This window comes from Xyrauchen texanus, chromosome 20 (genome assembly GCF_025860055.1).
Source record: "Xyrauchen texanus isolate HMW12.3.18 chromosome 20, RBS_HiC_50CHRs, whole genome shotgun sequence".
NCBI classification, from domain to species: Eukaryota; Metazoa; Chordata; class Actinopteri; order Cypriniformes; family Catostomidae; genus Xyrauchen; species Xyrauchen texanus.
In genome coordinates this window covers 17181918-17209337 of record NC_068295.1, presented here as the reverse complement: position 1 = coordinate 17209337, position 27420 = coordinate 17181918, and the positions used below count along the sequence as shown (strand labels likewise).

At 36.8% G+C, this 27420-nt stretch overlaps 2 protein-coding genes across 2 annotated transcripts; both read right to left on the bottom strand.

The window, feature by feature from the left end:
* Positions 1–3923: 3923 nt before the first annotated feature.
* LOC127660509 (GTP-binding protein SAR1b-like) lies at positions 3924–9135 on the bottom strand. Its single transcript, XM_052150792.1, has 7 exons — positions 8835–9135; positions 7903–7976; positions 7664–7783; positions 7423–7488; positions 5593–5696; positions 5237–5368; positions 3924–4974 (listed from the first exon to the last, which is right to left on the bottom strand). Exons 2-7 carry the CDS (start codon positions 7958–7960, stop codon positions 4858–4860), a joined length of 597 nt encoding a protein of 198 aa, XP_052006752.1. The 5' UTR covers positions 7961–7976; positions 8835–9135; the 3' UTR covers positions 3924–4857.
* A 4342-nt stretch (positions 9136–13477) lies between these two features.
* LOC127660504 (inorganic pyrophosphatase-like) lies at positions 13478–19729 on the bottom strand. The gene is made up of 11 exons (XM_052150785.1): positions 19570–19729; positions 18937–19001; positions 18052–18105; positions 15951–16070; positions 15370–15456; positions 15131–15257; positions 14916–15043; positions 14721–14806; positions 14259–14334; positions 14009–14048; positions 13478–13825 (listed from the first exon to the last, which is right to left on the bottom strand). Exons 1-11 carry the CDS (start codon positions 19628–19630, stop codon positions 13794–13796), a joined length of 876 nt encoding a protein of 291 aa, XP_052006745.1. The 5' UTR covers positions 19631–19729; the 3' UTR covers positions 13478–13793.
* Between the last annotated feature and the right edge of the window lie 7691 nt (positions 19730–27420).

Here is a 27420-nt window from a genome sequence, read left to right as displayed (position 1 = left end):
AAGTCCCGCCTTAAAGGTAAAAGAGCCAATCACATTTTAGATACAGATATAACATATCAATCAACTCTATAACGCGCATGCGCATTAGCTATACATGCCGGGAAAATTGCGCTTTTAGCGTAATATGAGGTAAAGAATCACAATTTACGTTACCAGTATTTTCAGATTTAATTGCTGATTTGAAATATGTTCTTTGAGCGTAATGTTGATCAACCGTATTTGAGATTTTGGTTTTCTCCATTCAAGTGGAGATGGGAGCTGCACTGGCATGGCTGGTAATAACCTACCGAGATCGTTCCAAAGATGGCCGACAGTGGTCGGACTTGCTAGAGCTACTTTGTTTTTGTGAAAGCAAAAAATATGTTTTTTACAATTGTACAAATATAACTGCATATACATAAAGGCATTGGCAATAGATAAAAGAATAAGAAAAAGACAAAGCCAAAAAAAAAAAAAAAAAAACGTTATATTTGTCCTGGTTCAAGGCACGCACCAAAAATGTATCATAATATATCGAAAAAGAAGAACAATTCTTATTCATGAGCAATCTTAAAGACTTAACTAAGTACCCCACATCAGCTAAGAACTCAGTGAGCCTGGGTATTTTTTTAAGTTACATCTGCTTGTGCAAATACAATTTTGCTACAAGAATAAAAAAAATAACAATACACTTTGGGACTATTGACCTGTTTCATGTGATGCCACTGTTTGACAGCGCCAGCATGTTTTGTGACCAAAATTCATGGGCTGCCAGGTCTCGCGGCTAATCAACTTTGAAAACAAATGTTTATATATGCTTTATATAGATTTATGTGAACATGACAATATTTTAGCAATTCAAAATTTGCATGCTGTATATCACGTTTGGCTGCAAGTTTACAGTGAAATATCCAGCTGGGGACGCCAAAAGCAAGTAAAATGATGTTGTATTCAGACGCAGTTTTAAGGTGAATTTTAGATTAAAAAATAAATTAAAAAAGTATAAAAACATACCTTCCAGCAGTGTTGGAATAAGTGTATGTATCTACATACAGGTGTGTCTATAATAAAAGCATTAAAATGTATTGTTTTTCAAAATATGTGTTTGAGTAAACGTGTGTCGATAACATAAAATAGCATGGTGTGAGTCATAGAGAGAAAAATTGATATTTATAAAGTCATGATCAGCTATTTAAGTCATGATTTGAGGGAAAGTGAATAAAACACACTGTTGTTTGTTAATATCTCCTGGAAATGGCAAGGAATTGTATCTGGAGACACATTTAACAAGTTTTGAAAAAATGTATACAGAGTCACATTTTCAATATTAGACCAGGTTGTAAATATGTGATCCCCACATCTTATTCAAGCCCCCACCCCAACAGGTTCCTGTGAATATGCAAGCCCCCTCTTAAAGGACCCTTTTGACTTTCTGATTCTAATAATTTGTGGCTGTGGGGATCAAACTAGCGACCTTCTGATTACCAGTTTACCAGTTATGTGGTTATGTGGTTTAGACCACTACACCACCACCTAAAGCCTCTACATCATCACTATGTGATTTTTTTTAGATGTCTACTGTCTCCTGGTGAAAATTGTTATGCTGTTCTGGAATAGAAGACCTTGTTATTTAATTTTCCAAAATAGCAGCGATAATGTTTTGATGCACTCATCCTTTTAATGTGAAGTCTTTGCTGATTTTGATAAAGCAAAATTAACAATAATGTTATTTTGTTACTGATATTTCGATATTAGTATTTATTGATTTCAAAATGTAATTATTTACATTTAAAATGTAATTATTTTGTAAAAAATAAATAAATAAATAAATAAAGTACATTTAAACAGGTTTAAAAATAGAATTTTCTGACTAATATTTCTTATGTTAGGCTTTATATGGTTAAGCTTTATTTTTTTGTATAAAAGGACTGTTGAACAAAAACGTTTATTATTCATTGCTATAACTACATTACAAAAAAATAACTTTGCTTAGCTGGTTGGGAAAAGAAAATATTGATATTTTAATTTGTGTAGTTCAAAAGTACTGATTAAACTAGATGTGTAATGTTTGTCAAGACAAACTATAATGTTGGTCTGACAAAACCTTGTCTGAAAGTTTAAAACAGTTTTAAATGCTTTAAGTTAGACATTTTTACAGGGTTTACAGTAAGAAAGAAAGAAAGAAAGAAGAGAGCATCTTCAAGCAGATTAAAGGGCTTGTGTGCAAGTTTTGACAGCTGAAATTTGAAATCACATACATTTATAAACAGACTCTAACTTATTTTAACATTCTGTCAATGTAATGTAGTCTAGGGGATTTTTGTACACTTTGAAAAGGCTTAAATGATGCCTTAGCAGGGCTTTTCGATGGAAGAATGCTAGCCAAGCTGTAGGATCGTTCCAAACAGAATTTCCTAAAAATTACCAAATGACCACTATTTTTGAGCCCCACACTTTTCAGTCCTTTAAAGCTCTCATAATGGAGGGTCAAATGTAGGAAATAGGATATATTGATGACCACTTCTAAATTAAATGCACCCCATCATTCAGATGAACTGAAAAGATATAGCAGCAGGAGTCAGAACTGCCTGAACTCTTTGCTGCATTTCACCAAACCCTTCCATAGATACTGTAGGAACCTACTGTAATTGTTTCAATATCAATATTTAAAGTGTTTGATGAAGTTAAAATATTTTATAATTTATAATGGCCCCTGTCAATATATGCATTTTGTATGCATAATTTGTAGTATTTACAATGAGTTTACATGATGTATTTCAAACGTTAAAATGGTACTTCCTAAGTACAGCGGCTGTTCAGCAACCATGTTTTGGTTAAGTGGTTATTTACCACATCTGTGCTGTTTTTTTTTTAATTAATCTTACTTTTATTAACAGAACAGGTATTAAAAGAGACTTAAATAAATGAAAATATATTGCGTTTTTAAACTTTAAAAGGTAACTGGACCGGGAAGGCACTAAAGGAAAAATGGCCCTGGGGCAGTTGCAAGTCATAATCTACCCGATTCAGATTTCAGTGTCAGTTATCTGTGTCAATTATATTAATAACACCATAGATTCGGATACAATTAAATTGGAAATGCACATAGGATAATGTTACTCATAACACCCAGCTGGAGATGAATCGTGGATAAAATATTTTAAAATGTCCACGAAAGTAAAATTTGGCAGTATTTGTGTTGACCTCAGACTATACACCTTTCCGGGACTTGTCATGGATCAACAGCACTTTTTAAGGTTGTTCTTGATATCGTTTTATGGGTGTTTTTTCAATTACCGCCATTGTTTCCTTCCGCTGATGGTCACAAAATGGCGGCTGTGGGGAAGAAGTGATGTCACTGAGAGCTGTTCAGCCATGACGTCAATTTGTAGGCAAACATGGAAGACTAATTCACCATGGGCTCCCTCTGGATTTTGCTATGGGTTTTTATATTGGGGTTCTTGGACTTATGAGTAAATTAAGGTATGTGGTACACATTAGTTGACAATATGTGGACGTTTTGTTCTACAAAATAAATTACACACAGTCATACCTCAATTGTGAAATGCTCTTTGAAGGCAGACTGTGGTAGACTTGGGTAACAAAGGTAAATATTCAAGTCAACTACTTGGTCTTGTTTAAAATATTTGTTCAACGGGCCTGGATAGCTCAGTGAGTATTGACGCTGACTACCACCCCTGGAGTCGCGAGTTCGAATCTTCGACTCTTCCTCCGCCACCCGGATTGAAGTGAGTAACCACACCACCATGAGGACCTACTAAGTAGTGGGAATTGGGCATTCCAAATTGGGAGAAAAGGGGACAAATAAAAATATTTAAAAAAAAATGTAATTCAACTATTACTTTCATAATAGGCCTACATGCTTGTATGAGCTAACTTGAGTATAGGACAAGGAGCAATATTTCAAAATAATTTTTATTGCCTAATTCAAAAAACATTGCACAAATGTTGTGCTACAAGTGGCATGTACTCAATTAGCCATTTGAAATGATAACCAGCCTTTAAACCCCAATCCTTTCTCATAAGCCTATTTACACGTAGGAGTTAAAGTGACCTAGTAATATGGCACACTGTATTGCACAGGCATCTTTTCTATCAATTAAAATGTACTCTCATGCCATTACTGCAAATAAATCACAGCTGACAGTCAAAAAGTACTTGTTGCATGAATCAATTAGGTAGTCTAGTGCTGAAACAGACCAATATAGACACATCACTGGAGCTGAAGAGTGCTAAATCAGAACAGTTTCAAAAGGTATCAAAATACTGCATTCAAATATCAAACATTTGTACTTTTAAATATTAGATACAAATAAATATTCCATTGCATACCCTGGCAATCCACACCTTATCACTTCACTGTGATAATGCCACTGAAATGCGTATCATAAAAAAGACCACCAGCCACTAGCATTAAGGCACAGAGGTAATATGTAACGTGAAGACAAAACACAAATTTTGTATCATGTGTTGATTTTAACATCATATCACAGCACAAGTGATATTTACCTGATTAAAAGTGTCCAATTCAAATAAACATACCTTTGTACATGTAAGTGTTCTGTTACAGGATGCAGTATCTTAAAATAACCCAGCTCTAGCATTTTATACATCTAACCCTGCTTTTAGAAAAGGAAACAGCATAAATGAATGCTTAGAAAGTTTCAGGTATCTATGTAACTGATTCCTAACATGTTAAATGAATGTGTATCTTAGATCCTTATCTCTCCCCACACCGGAGGGCACAGATGACAAAATATATAACACCCCTTATTACTACAGTTCTATTACAAGGTGGATAATAAATAAATAAGGGCACATGGGTTTTTAATTAATAACTTGTCCAGTAACATTATTTTAATCAATATACTGAGAAAGCCATCGAAAGCCTTCACCATATCCTTGTCTCTTCAAAACACTGCACATAAAGACTTCCATTGGCCTCAGACTGACTTCTTTCAGCGATACATTTCCCTGTGTAGACACATAGACAGGAAATGAGACTAAATAAAAATGAATTACAGAATTCTATACATTTAAAATGTACAGTTCCAGGCAAGTAAACTAAATAAATTGATCAGGAAAGGCAAACATTTCTCAGTGAAAAATAGCAGAGCTGTGTTAATACTGTGAGTAACCGTGAGTTACTTACTGTTTTACTAACCCTTAGTAGTTCAGGTTTAGACTACAACCAAATACATCACAGTGAAGTATATGTATTTCATCAGTGGCCTACCTTTCCAGTGGTGTGTCCACATAGACCAAACATTCTTCTAAGTGCATCCTCACTAATTGCTTCTGGACGGTCGATTTTATTCCCCAAAATAAGGATTGGCACATTGGAGATGGTTTCATCAGTTAAGAGGGCCTATGATTTAACAAACAAATTATATGTAAAATAAGGTTCCTTTTTATTCAAAAAGATGAATGTGTTTTGATTGGTGGGACTGGGAAAGTGATGACAATTGGGAAAGAGATGAGTGCATTAAACAGCAAGTTAGTGCTGTGACATTCATCTTGAATTACACACTGGACGTGTTCATGGTAGAAGATTCCAATGTAAATGTATTATCTTGTACAAAGTAGACTTACATCCAGTTCAATTTTGGCTTCTAGTAGGCGTTCATGGTCAGCACAGTCAACAAGGTAGACTATTCCATTTATTGCTGGAAGATAATTCTTCCAAACTCTTCTTGCTGAGGATGAAGAAAAGAAAAAATCAACTTGCTTCATTGTGTCAAAGGATGTTATTTCTAAATGACTTCGTTGATAAATCTACTTCTGTTCAAATAGATCACTCTTGAAAAATGTAATTATCCCTCATTATGACTGCATTTTAAATCAGAAACAATTATGGATAGTATGAAAAGATTCTGGACATACTTCATCTGAGAACATGGGTATTGTTCCATAACCTGAATATATCACTTAATAACTGCAGCTGCAAAAATTATCTACTCTGGTTTTGTGAAACAAGTGTGATTTAAGCACAAGAAACAACATTATAGGTATACTGTCAGTGTTGTGTATGTTACTGAAAATAAGTAATCCACTACAAACAAATTACTTTTCTTAAATGTAATCATATTATTTTACTGGTTACTTCATCTCAAAAGTAATTATATTACTAATTATTTTACTTTTAATATACTTTCTATATAATTTTCCTAGAAATGATTTTGGTTTTCCACTCATTCAAAATGTCTATATTTCCTCCTCATTCATTGTCGTACATCTATCAGCTGTCACAGAAACACTAACAGACGTACATATGAATTAATATTTTAAATGTATTATACATATTACTTTAGTGCAAGTAATGCACTGTTTTTGGCATACTATAAAAAAACTAAAACAGCATGGCAATGGGGTAGTATGTCTGAATCTTCAGTATTTATAAAAAATGTTTAGGAAATACCCAGATGGCCTACACTTTCCAGCGAGATTCTAAAGTGCGGATCGACTAGACACTTTACTATCCCATAATGCCTAGGGGGCTGAGGAGATATCACGGGAAGGACCTCAAAAAGCTCTTCTCAACTGTAAGTGTTATATACAGTATAATGTGTTTGATGTATCCAATTACAAAGTAATTAGTTACTTTAGTCAAATTACTTTTTAGTCAAAAAAGTAGCGTAACTAGCTACATTTTAAATTCTTGAAATCAGATTAAAGTTACTGACACAATTCAAGTAATTACTTTTAAGTGCATTACTTGCACTAACGTAATATGTATAATTAATTTAAAATATTAATTCATATGTACGTCTGTACTGGCGACCTGTCCAGGGTGTCCCCCGCCTTTCGCCCAATGTTAGCTGGGATAGGCTCCAGCCCCCCGCGACCCTGTACACAGGATAAGCGGTTGACGATGGATGGATGGATGGATGTACGTCTGTTAGTGTTTCTGTGACAGCTGATAGATGTACGACAATGAATGAGGAGGAAATATAGACATTATGAATGAGTGGAAAACCAAAATCATTTCTAGGAAAAATTATATAGAAAGTATATTAAAAGTAAAATAATTAGTAATATAATTACTTTTAGATGAAGTAATCAGTAAAATAATATGATTACATTTAAGAAAAGTAATTTGTTGTTTGTAGTGGATTACTTATTTTCAGTAACATACACAACACTGACAGTATACCTATAAAGTTGTTTCTTGTGCTTAAATCACACTTGTTTCACAAAACCAGAGTAGATAATTTTTGCAGCTGCTGTTATTACGTGATATATTCAGGCTCCGGGACAATGCCCATGTTCTCAGATGAAGTATGTCCAGAATCTTTTCATACTACTTGCATGCATACCTAAAGAAAGTACTGTTTAACCGGCCAAGAAGTGGGTCCTACATCAAAAACAGTACATACTCTGGCAGTATACGATTTCAGAAGCAGCTTATCTTTCTTTATTTACCTTGAGCGTGACCTCCCAGGTCAAATGTTGTGAAAGTCATCCCAGCAATACTCAGTTCCTCAGATGCTAAAGAACCGAACAAAATAAGGGCAAGTTACATTGTATTTATTTGTGGCTCTGACAAATGCAGAGGTCATTTTGTAAGAGAATAAGCTATCCTGTTTTAAAATGTTCTTACTAAATGTATGCACTACATATTACATGGGTAAAGTATGGTGTAGTGAAAGAAATGTTCACTTACTTGGGTGAAGTGTTGGAACGTGCTGTCCAAGTCGGTCATCTTTAAGCATGTGTAATAACGTTGTTTTTCCAGCATTGTCTAATCCAAGAAAAACTAGCTTTCCACTCTTTTTATATAATCCTAAGGGGAAAGCAAAATCATTTTTGGTTACATGGAGTTCTGTCAGGTGTTAATTCAACTTTTAAAGACAAAATCTGTGGAAAAATCATCAGCACATCAACTTCATGCTGATACATTACCTAATATTTGTAACATACTGCTGAATCCTCTGTACAGCCAATCAAATATATAAGACATTATTGTATCTTGTTCTCTGAAATGAAATAGCAACAGAATGAGAGAATTGTTCCATGGAAGTATGGAAAGATCCAAGACTTCTCAAGGGGCTTTGCTAACAACAAAATAAGCTCTTTACCTAAATCTACTTTAAGCCGGTGAAAAACAGTACTATATTACCATATGACCCACACAATTATTTATTTGATGTGCATGGCTGCTGGAATTTTATTAGAGGAGGGGAAGGTCTTGACTACAGCTCATTCAAGAATAGAAACACAATCCCTCATAGCTATTAACCAATATTCTGCACATAACACGAGCAAGAAACTATTTCTAGTTGTGAGACCTTGTAACTTGACGACATGGATATAGCACACAGACATGGCTGTCACTCAAATGACAGTAACTCTCTCTCTCTCAACTTCAAGTATATTGGATCGGGTACCTCTAAACATTTATAATAGCCTATATGGTCGTACACATTTTGGAATGTTAATTGTGATAAATAGCCTATATATGTAACTCAATGGTATTGTTCCATTAAAGTATGTTTATTGTAATCATCACAGTATACATTCGGCTCAGTATACGTCACAGTATACATTCGGCTTTGAGTCCAAATGAATAGCGCGCATTTTCCAGAATTAGCTTCAATACGAGTGAGGCGCGCTTTAAAATACATTGAAAACAACTGGAAAATATGTTTGCTAAATGGTAAACAAGGCAGACTGTGTTATTGCAAACGGCGCGATGTTATAGAAAATAATTCTTAGACCTGGCAATTTTAGTGTTAAAATTTTGTTTCTATTTTGCATAGTATCCAGTCATAGAATATTGCCTCATTTGAAAAAGTAACATAAAACGTTATAAGGAAAGGTACATATGTCAATACCTCAAAAGAATCCACTTCTGAAGTAAGCTAGATCAGTCAGTCCGGTCAGTGTGCGTTGCTCATGAACACAAGCCCAAAATTGACGTTTAACCGGAACTGCGTAGCTGTACAGGGTGTTCGGATATGGTTGCTAAATTTTCATTGTGACCCGCAGTGAACAACTAAAGGAGTCTGACAGCTTTAACATTAATATCGTAAGTATAAAAGCAGCGAAACTGCAAATGTGCGGTTAACAATGAACCTGACTGTAGGCCTACACCACAGGTGTTTTTGATGCAGCAGCCCTAGAGGACTGTAGAAGCTTGGAGAATGTTTTTTTTTTTCTTTTTTTCGCGTGCACTCACTGCATTCACTATGCATAATGAAACAGTTCACTCTTGTTTGTCACTAATATTTTTAAATATTGCATATAATAAATTATTCATATTGTTTTATAAAGGTTTTAAAAATACTATATTCGTTCTTCTGTGAAACACAAAATGAGACATTTTAAATGGATGTTTAATTCGCTTATGTCAATACCAGTTGACCGTGAGTATCATCGAGGTTTGATGTTATTGATTGTTTTCGCCATATTTGATATGTGATCTGTGCTATTTACAGGAGTTGATTTGAGTGAATAACTACTTAAAGTTTCATCTGCTTATTATACAAAGCCTTTAGAAGACTTGGTATATGACGCACAAGCCGCATGGAGTATTTTTATAACACTTTTGGTGCTGTTTTAACTTTAAATTGAAGCACTGTAAATTGCTATTGTATTGAAATCAATGAACAACACATCCTTGAAAATATCTCCCTTTGTGTTCCGCAGAAGAAAATAAGTCATATGGGTTTAAGCATCATGAGGATGAGTATATAAAGGTGCACTCGTTAGCTTTGTTTGTGTCATCTTGGACTTACATTGACACCTAGTGCCTTGGATGCAGCATTATTCAAAATCAATGGTTTTAAGTTTCATATGCCACTGGTGAAATGTACTATACACAGTCAGCTATGATTAATTGAAACCTTGAGTGAAAGTGTCTAATAACATGGCGGTTACTTAGATTAATGATCCAAGATGGCGGCGCGGTAGCACGCAGCGGCCACTCCGGATCCACAATGGTGCTATTTTTGTTAAAAAAGCCCGACTTTTGCAACACATGGACATCGGAGCAACCAGTGTTCGTGTCTACCATCGCCAGACACTACTGAAATATAAGACTCATGCAAAAACCAAGCTGCATGATGACCTGCAGGAGGCGCTACGCATACTCGGCTTGCTGCGGAGACCAGGCCTCCAGCCCTCGGCGTCGCCTGATGCCAGTGGCCGGGGGAGAGGACGTCGTAAGCGGTGTCGCGAAAGCGAAGCGCGGAAAGAGGGCGGGGGTCCATGCTAGGCTAAAAACAAACCCTAGCCGGCCGGCTCTCCCGTCTATCCTGCTCTCAAATGTTTGCTCCCTGGACAATAAACTGGACTACCCGCTACGCAGCGTGAGTTTAGAGACTGCTGCGTCTTTGTTTTCACGGAGACGTGGCTCAGCGACAGAGTTCCGGATGCCGCCATTCAGCTAGACGGGCTCGCCTCGTTTCGTGCCGACAGAAATACAGCTCTCTGCGGTAAGACTCGCGGTGGTGGCTTGTGTGTTTACATCAACACGGAATGGTGCAAGAACTCTATGCTAGTCTCTAGTTACTGTTCATCGCTGTTGGAGCTTGTGACTGTTAGATGCAGACCTTTTTATCTACCACGGGAATTCACCACTGTTTGCATAACCGGAGTTTACATTCCCCAGCGCTAACGCTAAGGAAGCGCTCTGTGAACTGTATGGGGCTGTGAGCGTAACTGCAGAACGCTCACCCCGACGGACTGTTTATTGTCGCCGGAGATTTCAACCATGCAAATCTCAAGACAGTGCTCCCTAAATTCCATCAGTATGTGGACTTTGCAACGAGAGGGGCTAACGCTTGATCTTGTTTACACAAACATCCCAGGCGCGTACGGGCGGAGCCCCGCCCCACCTCGCTACTCAGACCACATCTCTGTTATGTTAATTCCAGCATACAGACCGCTCGTCAGACGCACAAAACCGCTTCAGAAGCAGGTGAAAACCTGGCCAGCAGGAGCCATCTCTGCTCTTCAGGACTGTTTTGAGTGTACTGACTGGCACATGTTCAGGGAGGCTGCAACATATGGCGATTCTACCAACTTGGAGGAATACACAGCATCAGAGACCAGCTACATCAGCAAGTGCATTGATGATGTCACTTTCTCCAAGACCATCACCACACGCTCCAACCAGAAGCCGTGGATGACTGCGGAGGTGCGCACGCTGCTGAGGTCCCGAGACTCCACCTTCAGAGCAGGCGATAAGGCAGCCCTAAGAACAGCTAGGGCCAAACTGTCACGGGCAATCAGAGAGGCAAAGCGCGCACACGCCCAGAGAATCCACAGTCACTTCCAGGACAGCGGTGACACGCGGCGCATGTGGCAGGGCATCCAGGCCATCACCAACTACAGGACAACATCAGTTGCCTGTGACAAAGATGCCTCCCTTCCAGATGCGCTGAACGACTTCTACGCTCAGTTTGAAGTGCAGAACGACGTGATGGCGAGGAAGTCCACCCCTCCTCCCAACGACCAGGTGCTCTGTCTTACCACGGCAGATGTGAGGAAAACTCTACGTAGAGTCAACCCACGGAAGGCTGCTGGACCAGACAACATTCCTGGCAGAGTGCTCAGAGGATGTGCAGACCAGCTAGCAGATGTTCTTACCGACATCTTCAACATCTCTCTGAGCAGCGCCGTTGTTCCAACGTGCTTCAAGGCCACCACCATCATCCCCATGCCAAAGAAGTCTTCAGTGTCCTGCCTCAACGACTACCGTCCCGTCGCACTTACACCCATCATCATGAAGTGCTTCGAGAGGCTCATCGTGAGGCAGATTAAGACCCAGCTGCCCCCTCACTAGACCCAGTGCAGTTTGGCGTATCGTTCAAACCGTTCAACGGACGATGCCATCACCACAACCCTCCATCTGGCCCTCACCCACCTAGACAATAAGGACTCATACGTTCGAATGCTGTTCATAGATTTCAGCTCAGCATTCAACACAATCATTCCCCAGCACCTGATTGGAAAGCTGAACCTGCTGGACCTGGACACCTCCCTCTGCAACTGGATCCTGGACTTCCTGACTGGGAGACCTCAGTCAGTCCGGATCGGGAACAGCATCTCCACCACCACCACACTGAGCACTGGGGCCCCCAGGGCTGTGTGCTCAGTCCACTGCTGTTCACTCTGCTGACTCACGACTGTGCAGCAATGCACAGCTCGAATCACATCATCAAGTTCGCCGATGACACGACCGTGGTGGGTCTCATCAGCAAGAACAACGAGTCAGCATACAGAGAGGAGGTGCAGCGGCTGACGAACTGGTGTAGAGCCAACAACCTGTCCCCGAATGTCGACAAAACAAAAGAGATGGTTGTTGACTTTAGGAGAGCACAAGGTGAACACACTCCGCTGAACATCGACGGCTCCTCTGTGGAGATCGTCAAGAGCACCAAATTCCTTGGTGTTCACCTGGCGGAGAACCTCACCTGGTCCCTCAACACCAGCTCTATCACCAAGAAAGCCCAGCAGCGTCTCTACTTTCTTCGAAGGCTGAGGAAAGCACATCTCCCAACCCTCATCCTCACTACATTCTATAGAGGGACTATTGAGAGCATCCTGAGCAGCTGCATCACTGCCTGGTTTGGGACTTGCACCGTTTCGGACCGCAAAGCCCTGCAGAGGATAGTGAGGACAGCTGAGAAGATCATTGGGGTCTCTCTTCCCTCCATCAAAGACATTTACAAAAAACACTGTATCCGCAAAGCAACCAGCATTGTGGACGACCCCACACACCCCTCAAGAGGTAAGAGGTACCGAAGCATTCGGGCCCTCACGGCCAGACTGTGTAACAGCTTCTTCCCCCAAGCCATCAGACTCCTCAATACTCAGAGACTGGTTTGACACACACGTGTCCTGAGTTGCACTTTAATTACTGTCACTTTATAACTGTCTGCTACCTCAATAACTGCTATGTGCATAGAACATTATCTCATAGTATGTTATGTTTACATTTTTAGAAACTGTCATCTTTTTGCACTACTGAGTACTGGTCGGCGCTGCACTGTCTATTGTCCTGTTCATTGTCAGTAATTTGTTGTACTGTCCTGTACTTTTTGCACATGTTTGCACGTGCACTTTATATAGGTATATATAGGTAGTTTATATAGGTATTTTATTTCGTTGTGTAGTCTCATGTGGTCCTATGTTGGTCCTTTGTTGTTTTTATGTAGCACCATGGTCCTGGAGGAACGTTGTCTCATTTTGCTGTGTACTGTACTAACTGTATATGGTTGAAACGACAATAAAAACCACTTGACTTGACTTGACTTGATTAAGCAAGTAGTGTTTGGCTGGTCATGTGATTCTAACATGGCAGCCCCCATGAGGGGACCCACTCAATGTAATATAAAACAGCTTTTATAATGTTACAGATATGAGAGTCCTCATTTAATGTGAGTGGTCATGATTTTATACATATATTTTAAAATTACAATGAATTTCTGTAGGAGTAAAACTTTTTTTGTGAGAAATAATTTAATGAGGGCACCTTAAACAAAGAAGTATTTGGTAATAGCAGTATCGTTTTATTAAAGCAATTGTTCATAATTCTACAGTACCGGAGTTTGACCAGACTGTTTGCTAACATTACTATCTTTCCCACTGAATATCTAATACCTTAATCATATACAAAACTTAACTTAGCAAGACATTATTTAACTCCTCTTTATGTTATTGTAAGATTCATCCAACCAGGAAAAGTCTTATGTAAACAGGTTTTCTAAAACATCCATTATTCTACACAGATATTGACATACATATTCTAAACATGTGATCAGACTGGTCCATCTACAGTGTATTGTTCAGTTCTTCGCATAGAAGAACCATTTGTCAACTGTATAAAAAAGAAAGAAAAAGGAATTTATAAAATGTAAATATCATGTCCTGTCAGCATTTTAAAATTTTTTTAAAGTGAAAGTATACCTAACAGTACAAAAATGTAAACAAAAATATTGTTGAGTCTTTTATAAAACATATATTTGTACATGTTTAAGTGCAAATAAGGTACAAATCAAACCTGAGCTAGGAATTGGACTGGCATCTCCACACATGCATGACTGAAAAGAAGAAAAACAGATATTTGTAATTTTGTGTGGTGTTAATTAAATATAAGGACCACTCTGTCAAAATGTGTTTCAGTTACCACACTAGTGAAGTCTCAATTGACATAAGGCACCACTATAAACACAATTTATAGTGGTGCCTTATACACGTTATCAAACAGGGAATCAAATCCTGGCAATACAAAGCAAAAAGAAAGTTCTTACTCCATCAACAATTGCTTTAGCTTCATCTGCTGAACAGCAGAATGGACTATCTCCCTCTGAGACACACGTATTCTTGCTGCACAGTGAAAGAGAAAAAAGCTATATGACTTCTTGATTAGTGAAGAAAAATGCTGCTTCCACAAAAAGAGTGTAAGATACTGCCATTTGAAAAGTGACCAATACCTTTTTTGACTTTTGAAATCATTTAGTGCAAGAATAAATGTTTGTTGCAAAACAATACTTTAAATACTCAATCCATTACTGGTTCTCTCAGGCAAACAAAATGTTTCACAGATTAGTTGTCTACACCTCTATAAGTTATCTTCATTGATTGTGAATAAAAGTGAAAACGTCAGGGCTGATATTAAATCCCTTTGCAAAATGAGCAAACAAATGAAGATTTTGCACTACATTCTTTAATGTGCATAATCATCATAAAGACTGCTGAAAACATTCCCTTACCAGTTTAGTTCTCCAGCATTAGTGTGTTGTGAGACAAGTTCTTTCCAGTAGCCATGGGTGGCTTTGATTGTCTCAATGGCAAAGTCCTGGAATAAGTGTGGAATTTACAGTAATGTTAAGTTTAGTTGAGTATTAGAAATGTGTTCAAAAGAAAATAACTTACATTTATTAGAAGAATTTATTGAACTTACATACCTTGTCTTCAAACTCTCCATTGAATGCAAACTGGTTTTCAGGTTTCCCATCAGGTACTTTGTACCTCCTAAACCAATCCACTGTGGCCTCAAGGTAGCCTGGCTTGAGTCGCCTTACATCGCTAATGTCTATATTTCACATAAGAGAAATCACAACAATCACATATGTGTTCTTTTGAGTAAAATGGAAAGCAACGAGTTTCCTTAAATACTTACTGTTCAAGTCTTTTGCCTCTGAGTCATTGACATTGATTGCGATGACTTTCCAATCAGTTTCGCCTTCATCAATCATTGCTAAAACACCCAGGACTTTCACTTTGATAACATCACCACGAGAGCACACCTGAAAAGATCAAGCATTATAGGGTTTATTCAATAAAAAATAACTCCATGTGTCCACTTACTTATTACATAGGAGGCGCTATTCCACAGAAATAGAAAAAAATGATCAATACCTTGCTACCAATTTCACAGACATCAACTGGGTCATTGTCACCACAACAGCCTGTGTCATTGTCTTTGTGCCCAGGGTCTTCCCAAGTCTGACAGAAAAGATTTCAAGATGAGTGGTTTACAAAGGTAAGAAAAATGGCACAATGAGACCTGCAATTCACATCACATTCTCAGTTGAGATGCTAATTGTCTCCACCAATGGCACTCAAGGAACAAGATTATCTTCCGTTTACTCTGTAGAAGAAATTTACTTCACATGAAATGAAAGAAAATCTGCATAATTGCATTTACAAATGAACAAGTCATTAAATAAGACATGAAGGCAAGGCCTATAAAAAAAAAAAAGATGATCGAAAAGATTGAATGCATGTATTTTCAGGGTTTTCTTTTCTCAGTTTTTAACAATACAGCCATGTCTACATTTCATATACAACACACTCATAAATATGCTTCCACAAACTGAAGATTATAGTCTGTACTAAAATCCTCAGTCTGTTTTAGACCTTAAGATCAATGTACAAATATTCAAATACTTTGAGGTCAGTGTGTGTATATATTAAATATGCTGATTTATTTTACTTACTTGAGGAATTGCTCCATAATTCCAAATGTAGCCTTTATATGGGAAAACATTTGCCACATAGCGCAAATTGCCCTTTTTCACATCTTGCTTAATTGGGTTCAGAGGGTCTTTTGTAGCAATCTGAAAAGTAAACCATAATACATACATAATTATAAAGTACATTATATTTAGAGCTGTCAGAATTAATGCGTTAAAACATGCTATTAGTTCAAAAAGTTCAACGCATTAATCTTCCTTAATTGCGATTAACACATTTACCGTTTATACAACATAAACAATTGTTGGAAGGGTGGGAGCTTTGTAAAGTGTCAGTGTGTCCGCCTAGTATCATAACACTGACGCGCGCACACACACACACACGCACAAACACACCTGTTATTTATAAAATGATAGAGAAATGACGTCTTAATGCTATTTCATGTACAAAACAAGCCCAGATGGGACTTGTGATAGGCTGAAAAATACTTGATTTCTATGTTAGGCACATTTTAGTTACAAAAGCATGTCAAGTCTTAACTATCACCAAAACGCAGAATGAGGTATTTTTGTCTCCATATGCTTTTCACGTGGAGTACAAACACTGACACCCTGATGTGAATCATGAACGCTGCTTCACAATTGCTGTAGGAAAGCGGATAGTCACAGTCTACCAGAAGATTAATATTGTGGAGGATGAGAGTTTAAGAGATTAAATTCCCACTGCAATAGCTATGGGCATTCCGGCTCTTTTCAGTGAGCCAGCTCGTTCATCTCAGCTCACCAAAAAGTGAGCTATTTTGGCTCACAAACAGCAATATGTTCGAAAATAAGTCAAGCAGCTTGCAATAGTTTGACTATAATTGGTGTTAAAACAATTCTAATTAAATTATTAAATTAAATCATACTCTACCTTAACCACAATGTATTTAAAAATACATTGGTTTGTTATGAAAAAGAATGCTATTAAACATTTGCATTTAAAGTATAGTAAATAAGTATAAGTAAATAACATTTTATTGTATAAATATTAATGGAAAATAATATAAATTATAAATAATAAAATAATGCACCATCCACCATATCAAAGAAAAATAAATAACAATTTAAATAAAGGTAAAAAAGGAGGACACTATTACACATGTGTATATAAAGTATAACTTTTTAAATGTATATAAACAGTGCATATAAATGTAACAATTCAAAACGAATACAATCTGAACAACATAATAAGCTGGCTCCGTCCTCCCTCACATCTTTGGTTCATCGGTAGACACCGCGTGTCTGATTGACAGGAACAACAGTCTGAGCAGACAGTCAGAACAAATGTGTGCTTGAGCATTTAGGCATACCCCGGTATATTATTTTATTTCTTTTTTCATTCTTTGAATTAGTTTATTCTATTAATTTAAATCTTTTGATTATTAATATCGTATTTTTAAAAATATTTTTATAAATGGATTTGGCTCTCCATACTACTCCATGCTACTAGAGCCGACTCGTTCGCGAACAACCCATCACCACACTGCAATGAATATGCAACATATGGGGAGACTAGTTCTTTCAGTTAGTCAAACTCCCACTTAGACTTTGGGAAACATTTAATGTTACTTGAATTGGTGTAATTTTAGTGCATTTCTATCTTTATACTGTGGAAGGCTTTGTTTGGAAAATCTTGATAAAGTATTTTTTTTATTTTTATTTTTATTTACTAAAATGGAAATAAAAGACAGGAAAACAAGTATATATATTGTCAAATTTCAATACTCAAAAGTTTAGATTTATTGCGATTAACTACAAAACACTATTTATATTATTATATACATAACGTTCCTGCAGACACCAACTGTCTGTTTAATTATTTTTTGCTTGAATGTCAATACACAGCCCATCTCAAATGTAGGTTAAAGGTCTTGTATTTACATAGGTTTATGGGTGCATTACACAGTACGGGTAGCTGTATTTTTCCTATTCATGTTCAGGTGTGCAAATAAAATATACTTTTGTAATATCCTGTTACAATGACATCCATTCTATTCAATTATACTGCAAGTAGTGTATGTATTTACAAAACCACAGAACAAATGAGATTTCATGCAATCTGTTGAATCCTGGTTGCTCATACCTCCATTTTTGCATTTGTCCATCTTGGTACCTCAACAACCATGTGGAAAATGTTCTGCAAAGAAAATAAAAAGCAGAATGTGTTGCTTAAGTAAGACTTTGAATGTGAGATTCAATTTTGCTCCTATATAATTTTAAAGGGGACATATCATTAGGAATAACATTTTCTTAATATTTTGACATATGAGGTCTTTCTAATATAAAAACTTACTGTAAATTTCAGAATTCAAAACCTATTCCCTAATGCAATAAAAGCATTTATTAAAAACAAGCAGCAAAAACACCTCATTCTCTACTTCCGTGACTACCCTACGTCACTAGGGAGCCCATTAATTAATGACCACCTCTACAGCAACAACATCAATGCCTACTTAAAATCATCACACCCTTTGCCTCTCCAGTTTTTTATTTTTGTGGAACTGGTTAATTTTCTCCCGATTGAGATTCAAATATGGCTGTATTTGAGGGCCAAAACCAAGCATTTCAGACAGAGGGCCAGAGACAAGGTTGGAAATGATCATGTATTACTAAATTATGACTGTTTAGGTGAATAAAAAATATTCTAACATTATCAGTGGACCTCAGGGGAAATATATATATTAAAAAAAACGATTGTTCAAATTACTAAAAAGATTGATTAATGAGAAAGTTATACACATGTAAGATAACAGAGCAGTTCAAAGTATTGAATGATTTAAGATGACACTATGTTGAAAGTTTAAAGATCATTCAACTCTCAAAGGTTCCTTCACCCATTAGAGAGCCCGATAAAGAACTGATAGGCACTGTGCTGGATTGTGAAATGACATTCACTGCCAAAGGGTTCCCATATCATGACTGATGACATAGAGAAGGAAAAGTAAAATATTGTAAATATATACTGTACCCGAGCTTCATCTGCATACATAGGTATGTCATGGAATGGTGAAATGTACTTTCCATCTGAATTCTCTGTATAAAAAGGGGGAACAGGTTACGTCATGCTATTAGCATACTAAAGTGAAATGTCTATTCACAGGTTGCAAAAAAAAACAGGTTATTTTAGATAACGTGACTCAATGATCACATCAGAAATGGAGTTAAAAAAGAAAATGATGCTGTGAAAGCAACGCTGTCAGTACTGAACGATGCAAAGGGTGTGTTTGCATTAGCCCGTTTCAAATGGGCTTTTGGTAATACCGACTATGCAAAATAAAATCGTTTGACCGATGTTGCATTTTAGGTACATAATAATAAAAATAACTCTCTCTGTAGTTAACGTGCCAAATTTTAAGCTAGAAGAGCATTAAATAAATGTTGCCGTTTAATAGCCACATTCTAAACAGCAGCCTGGGCCGAATAATCCAATTCTATTTACATCGTAAATCTTTCAAATGTACGTTTCCTTTGGTACAGCTAATGAATGAAAAGGAAAAGTGATACTTGAGACTTACGAGCCAACTCCTTTCATCTCGATTCAATGAACAGCCCTGATAAAACTTATTTTCAACAAACACTGAAGATTACAATTCATACTTACTGAAAAACACCCTGTAGCTCAAGGTGTTAGGGTTTCCTCTTTCTTCAATGGTGAAGCTCATGTTGTGCGCTCTGTTGTATATTGATACCTTCTTCTTCCTTGGATTTATGGCGGTTGTGTATCCAGCATTTGGTGCATTTTCCGCCTGCCACCCACTCTGATGTGTATTGATTCCGGTAGGCTGCGTAAACGTTAAGCAGCAACCTGCTGGAGGAGCTCACGCATGCGCAAAAGACACCTTGTTGCACTTCAAAAACGGCCAAGTGTATTTACTATGAGATTTGAAGTGAATGGCCAATGCAATAAAAATAATATTGTAATATCACTGTTTAAACTGTATGCGAAACCACCATGATGGCACAGTTTTGTCTTGTATATTGACATATCATATTATTCTTGCAATGAGTGAGCTATTATTATACAAATGTCTCTGTAAAATAATTTTAAGATTATATCAAAAGATAATTTCAGAATTTCATGTTACACTAATTGTATGCTTATCAGTTCATTTACAATACATGGAATGTGGTGTTTGTGCATTTATAAAATTTTTGATTAAGGAACATTTCAAACAGTAACAATGACCATTTCCACATGGTTCCTAACTAAATAAGATTAGATCTGAAGTTAATTCAAAAGAAAATAGCATACATTATTGATAATTCTACACTGTAAATAGGTACATAAGACAAGACATGCAATTAGAGGGTTTCCAATAAAAAGCAGTCAATCTGTAATCAATATAATTTAATAAACTGTAAATTATATTTCTTTTTTTTTTAGCTTTCTTCAGGTATTTTATATTATTTATTCATTTAATGTATTACCATATATAACAGAACACATGGGCCTATAAGTATGCAAACTTACATTAAATAATGTACATTGGGAAAGGAAAGGAAGAGAAAAGCACCAAATAAAACATTATGCATTAGCACTTACAAAAATCATTTAAAAAGGAAGCACAGGCTTGCATACTTTTTTATTCAGCATTGAACAAATTTAATTATAGTGAGGTAGAACAAATAAAAATCAACAGAAGACATATCTAAAGTCACATGGTTTAAAATAAATTTAATATATATTAAATAGAAAAATATATTAAAAACAATAACAAATAGTAATAAATGAAAATGGTCAACTAAAAATCTTCAATAATGCTCAATTTCATGTACATTACATTTCTTCAATTGAAAGCCACCAAAAAAATTTGGTATTACTATTTATTGCATATAACACAAACAGAGAGAACAGTTAGCAATGCATTGAAAAAAAAATAAATAAATAAAATAAAACGATCCTACGTGAATTTTCTTGATATAAAAATATTATCGTGCCAGGTAAAATGTGCATGTAAAATGGCTAGAAATAGTATTTTAGCTTAGCGTAAAGCTGACAATTTACACAAGATTTATTTATATTTCTTCTGCTCCTTACTTCAAACTTACTTATCTGTCTGCTCGTATGAATGTTACAAATTATAAGAAAGTATTACACCGCTGTTCAAATGCACATTGGATCGCATCATTTTCATGTATAAATGTTTTCCATCTGAAAGGACTGAATATTAAATGAAACAATGGGCAACTGAATTCAAAGTGGCTAATCTCTTCAGTAATAAAAATACTTTTTGAATGTAACTGTTTTCTAATTACCAATGATTTAGAATGTAACTGCAGTTGAATACAGTTACTTATATTTTGTATTTTAAATACGTAATCACGTTACATGTATTCTGTTACTCCCCAACCCTGTGTGTGTGTGTATATATATATATATATATATATATATATACAGGTGAAACTCGAAAAATTAGAATATCGTGCAAAAGTTCATTAATTTCAGTAATTCAACTTAAAAGGTGAAACTAATATATTATATAGACTCATTACAAGCAAAGTAAGATATTTCAAGCCTTTATTTGATATAATTTTGATGATTATGGCTTACAACTTATGAAAACCCCAAATTCAGAATCTCAGAAAATTTGAATATTGTGAAAAGGTTCAGTATTGTAGGCTCAAAGTGTCACACTCTAATCAGCTAAACACCTGCAAAGGGTTCCTGAGCCTTTAAATGGTCTCTCAGTCTGGTTCAGTTGAATTCACAATCATGGGGAAGACTGCTGACCTGACAGTTGTGCAGAAAACCATCATTGACACCCTCCACAAGGAGGGAAAGCCTCAAAAGGTAATTGCAAAAGAAGTTGGATGTTCTCAAAGTGCTGTATCAAAGCACATTAATAGAAAGTTAAGTGGAAGGGAAAAGTGTGGGAAAAAAAAGGTGCACAAGCAGCAGGGATGACCGTAGCCTGGAGAGGATTGTCGGGAAAAGTGTGGAAGAAAAAGTTGCACAAGCAGCAGGGATGACCGTAGCCTGGAGAGGATTGTCAGGAAAAGGCCATTCAAATGTGTGGGGGAGCTTCACAAGGAGTGGACTGAGGCTGGAGTTACTGCATCAAGAGCCACCACACACAGACGGGTCCTGGACATGGGCTTCAAATGTCAAACGTCTTACCTGGGCTAAAGAAAAAAAGAACTGGTCTGTTGCTCAGTGGTCCAAAGTCCTCTTTTCTGATGAGAGCAAATTTTGCATCTCATTTGGAAACCAAGGTCCCAGCGTCTGGAAGAAGAATGGAGAGGCACACAATCCAAGATGCTTGAAGTCCAGTGTGAAGTTTCCACAGTCTGTGTTGGTTTGGGGAGCCATGTCATTGGCTGGTGTTGGTCCACTGTGCTTTATTAAGTCCAGAGTCAACGCAGCCATCTACCGGGACATTTTAGAGCACTTCATGCTTCCTTCAGCAGACAAGCGTTATGGAGATGCTGACTTCATTTTCCAGCAGGACTTGGCACCTGCCCACACTGCCAAAAGTACCAAAACCTGGTTCAATGACCATGGTATTACTGTGCTTGATTGGCCAGCAAACTCGCCTGACCTGAACCCCATAGAGAATCTATGGGGCATTGCCAGGAGAAAGATGAGAGACATGAGACCAAACAATGCAGAAGAGCTGAAGGCCGCTATTGAAGCATCTTGGTCTTCCATAACACCTCAGCAGTGCCACAGGCTGATAGCATCCATGCCACGCTGCATTGAGGCAGTAATTAATGCAAAAGGGGCCCAAACCAAGTACTGAGTACATATGCATGATTATACTTTTCAGAGGGCCGAGATTTCTGTATTTAAAATCCTTTTTTTTATTGATTTCATGTAGTATTCTAATTTTCTGAGATTCTGAATTTGGGGTTTTCATAAGCTGTAAGCCATAATCATCAAAATTATATCAAATAAAGGCTTGAAATATCTTACTTTGCTTGTAATGAGTCTATATAATATATTAGTTTCACCTTTTAAGTTGAATTACTGAAATTAATGAACTTTTGCACGATATTCTAATTTTTCGAGTTTCACCTGTATATATATATATATATATAGACAGAGAGAGAGAGAGAGAGAGAGAGAGAGACAGAGAGAGAGATCAGTATAAACATTTAAATCAAAAAATTAAAATAAAAAAAAGGTCATAATATTTTAGAAATGTGTTATTTTTGTTACTATTTATAAATTCAAGAGATTTTATAATAATTGTATAATAAAGAGTGGTCTGAGTGGTGTCTGCAGAATAAAATAGGATCTATAGACAATTGGAAAAGTTTTGGGGGTAGACCTGACCTGCTAAAGAGAGACGGACTCCATCCCTCCAGGGGAGGTGCTGCTCTCCTCTCTAGTAATTTGGCTCATAGACTTAATAATGATATTAATTGACTAAATGGGGCCCAGGTCAGGAAGCAGACAAACTGGTTAATCCGAACGTCTGCTAGCTGCCTTGAGACGTCACACAGGTCACATAAACTACAACACATAGAGACTGTATCACCTAGATATCTCATAGAGACTGTGTCTGTTCCCCGAAATACCAAACACAAAACCCTCACTAAATCATTTAGAAAAAATTTGATTAAGGTCAAACTTGAACAAAACAAACAAATTAAAAATGTACATCATATAAAAATAGGGCTACTAAACATGAGATCTCTTTCTACCAAAGCACTAATTGTCAATGAAATGATTACAGATCATAGATTGGATGTGCTCTGTTTGACTGAAACCTGGCTTAAACCGGATGAATATATTAGTTTAAATGAATCTACTCCCCCAGGTTACTGTTATAAACATGAGCCTCATCTGAAGGGTTGAGGAGGAGGTGTTGCTACAATATACAGTGAAGTTTTTGGTGTTACTCAGAGGACAGGATATAAATGTAAGTCTTTTGAACTAATAATGCTTAAGGTGACACCGTCAAATACAAATATAAATAAAAAATCTCTGTCGTCCTTTACCCTTGCTACAGTGTATAGATCACCCGGGCCTTATTCAGATTTCCTTAGTGAATTTGCAAATTTTTTATCAGATCTTGTAGATACTGTAGATAGAGCCTTAATTGTTGGTGACTTCAACATTCACATAGATAATGAAAATGATACATTGGGTTAGCATTTATCGATATTCTCAACTCTCTTGGAGTCAGACAAAATGTAACAGGACCAACTCATCGCCATAATCATACGCTAGATTTAATTCTTTCATATGGAGTTGATGTTGATAATATAGAAATTCTGCAACAGAGCGATTACATCTCGGATCATTACCTCGTCTCTTGCATGCTGCAATCAGCAAATGTTACTCAATCTACACCACGCTATCGTTCAGGTAGAACCATTCTTTCGACCACTAAAGATAGCTTCACTAATACTCTTCCAGATCTATCTCATATACTCAATAAACCCCAAAGCCCAGAAGAACTTGATGAAATAACAAAAAATTTAAATGCAGTCTTCTCTAGCACCCTTGATGTTGTCGCCCCACTTCGATTAAAGAAAATTAAAGAAATAAGCCCTGCACCATGGTACAATGATCACACTCATGCTCTCAAGAGAGCAGCTCGGAAAATGGAGTGCATGTGGAAAAATACAAAATTAGAAGTATTTCAGGGTGCATGGAAGGATAGTGTCTGTAGCTACAAACACGCACTCAAAGCTGCCAGGTCAGCATTTTTTAGTAAACTCATAGAAAATAACCACAACAATCCTAGATGTTTATTCAGTACTGTGGCTAAATTGGTTAGGAATAAAGCCTCAACCGAACCAGATATTACATCACAGATCAAGAGTAATGACTTCATGAATTTCTTCACAGATAAAATTGAAATAATCAGAATTAAAATTGGAATTATGCAATCATCTGTCATAGCACCAAAGAAAACAATGTCGAATAATTTCCCTCATGTGCAACTTCAATCCTTCGCTATCATAGGTCATGAAGAGCTAACAAAACTTATCGAAACATCAAAAGCCACAACTTGTTTGTTAGATCCTATACCAACTAAGCTCTTAAAAGAGGTATCTCCTGTAATATCAGAACCTCTTCTTAATATCATTAACTCCTCGCTATGCTTAGGACATGTCCCAAGAAACTTTAAAATGGCAATTATCAAACCGCTAATTAAGAAGCCACAACTTAATCCTGGAGAACTTGCTAATTATAGACCGATTTCAAATCTCCCGTTTATGTCAAAAATACTAGAAAAGGTAGTATCCTCCCAAATATGTTCATTTCTACAGAGAAATGGTATATATGAAGAATTTCAATCAGGATTTAGGCCTCATCACAGTACAGAGACTGCACTTATCAGAGTTACAAATGACTTGCTCTTATCATCTGATCGCGGCTGCATTTCTCTTCTAGTGCTTTTAGATCTTAGTGCTGCATTCGACAAGATAGATAACGACATTCTCTTGAATAGGCTAGAGAATTATGTTGGAATTTGTGGAGTGGCATTAGCATGGTTTAGGTCATATTTAGCAGACCGCTACCACATTGTCTATGTAAATGAGGAATTGTCAAACCAAACAAAAGTAAAATATGGAGTGCCACAGGGATCAGTTTTAGGGCCTCTGCTTTTCTCCATGTATATGCTTCCCCTGGGAGATATTATCAGGAATCGTGGAATAAGTTTCCACTGCTATGCTGACGATACACAACTTTATATTTCTTCAAAACCTGATGAGATTTCACAATTCTCAAAATTAGCAGAGTGTATTAATGAAATAAAAGATTGGATGGCCAGAAATTTCCTTCTACTCAATTCTGACAAAACAGAGGTTCTAATTATTGGACCAAAAACTCTAAAAATAAGCCACTAAAATATAATTTGACTCTAGATGGATGTACTGTTACATCATCTTCAACAGCGAAGAACTTTGGTGTTATATTTGATACCAATCTGTCCTTTGAAAATCAAATTACAAATGTTTGTAGAACAGCATTCTTCCACCTAAGAAATATTGCTAAATTAAGGCATATGCTCTCGGTTGCTGATGCCGAAAATCGAATTCATGCGTTCATGACCTCAAGACTAGATTATTGTAATGCATTACTGGGAGGATGTCCAGCAAGATCAATAAACAAACTTCAATTGGTTCAAAATGCAGCAGCCAGAGTGCTGACGAGAACCAAGAAATATGATCATATTAGCCCCATTTTATCATCATTACATTGGCTACCTGTTAAATTCCGTATTGATTTTAAAATTCTGTTAACTACGTACAAAGCTTTGAATGGTCTAGCTCCACAGTATTTAAGTGATCTTCTAACACGCTATATTCCAACACATTCATTAAGATCGCAAAATTCTGGCCTATTAATAGTTCCTAGAATATCAAAATCCACTAAAGGAGGAAGATCCTTTTCATATTTGGCTCCTAAACTATGGAACAGTCTCCCAAACACTGTTCGAGATGCAGACACACTCTCTCAGTTTAAGTCTAGACTAAAGACTCATCTATTTAGCCAGGCATACACCTAATTTATCCTCCAACCCACAATTAGGCTGCTTTAGTTGGGTCTGCCGGAACCAGAAACCAGAAACATTGAGCATGATCTCTTACTCTGCAATAAATTAAATGGCATCTACGCTTACATCTTTTTATTTGTTTCCCTGTCTCAACCTCGGACTCCTATCCTGAGGTCACCAGAACCGGCTGGATCCAGCACCATTCCTGCTTCATGTTGGACTCCACTGCTACATGTCGCAGAATGATGATGACTAAATGCAGCCGGTGCCAGCCAAACATCACTTCAATCTATTATGACGGACTTCAGAGGATGAAATGATGCCAACTCCAACCTGCATCACCTCGGTCTATAGATGGACTACGATCTTGAAATGGAATGCATAGACTAACTATTGCCAACAAAAGCCTTCATCAGCCAATTAACAAGGACAATTGCATCTATGTGAACTTCTGCAATTAATCAAGATGGACTTCAAAGACTTTGGTCATTAATCTTACAGTTCAAACACAATCGATGTTTAATCACTGACCCTTAACACTTAGTTTAATAATTTTAAACCATGATTTTAACTATACAAAATTAATATTTACATTACATTCTAAATGTTAGCCAGAGGGAACTGGCCCCCACAGTGAGTCTGGTTTCTCCCAAGGTTATTTTTCTCCATTAATCAACATCTTATGGAGTTTTGTGTTCCTTGCCACAGTCGCCTACAGCTTGCTCACTGGGGTTATTAATACAATTATCATTTAATTATTTTTAAACACTATTAAAAATCGTATTTTATCGAAATTACACAATAATGATTAATCGACTTTATAGACATTACAGTTTTATCGTCTGTTAATGCTGATATTCTGTAACGCTGCTTTGAAACGATATGTGTTGTGAAAGGCGCTATACAAATAAAATTGACTTGACTTGACTTAAAGTGCGTATGACGCCGTTCTGCCTGATGTCACATCCTCGCAGAGCTCTTCGCTTCCTGTGCCT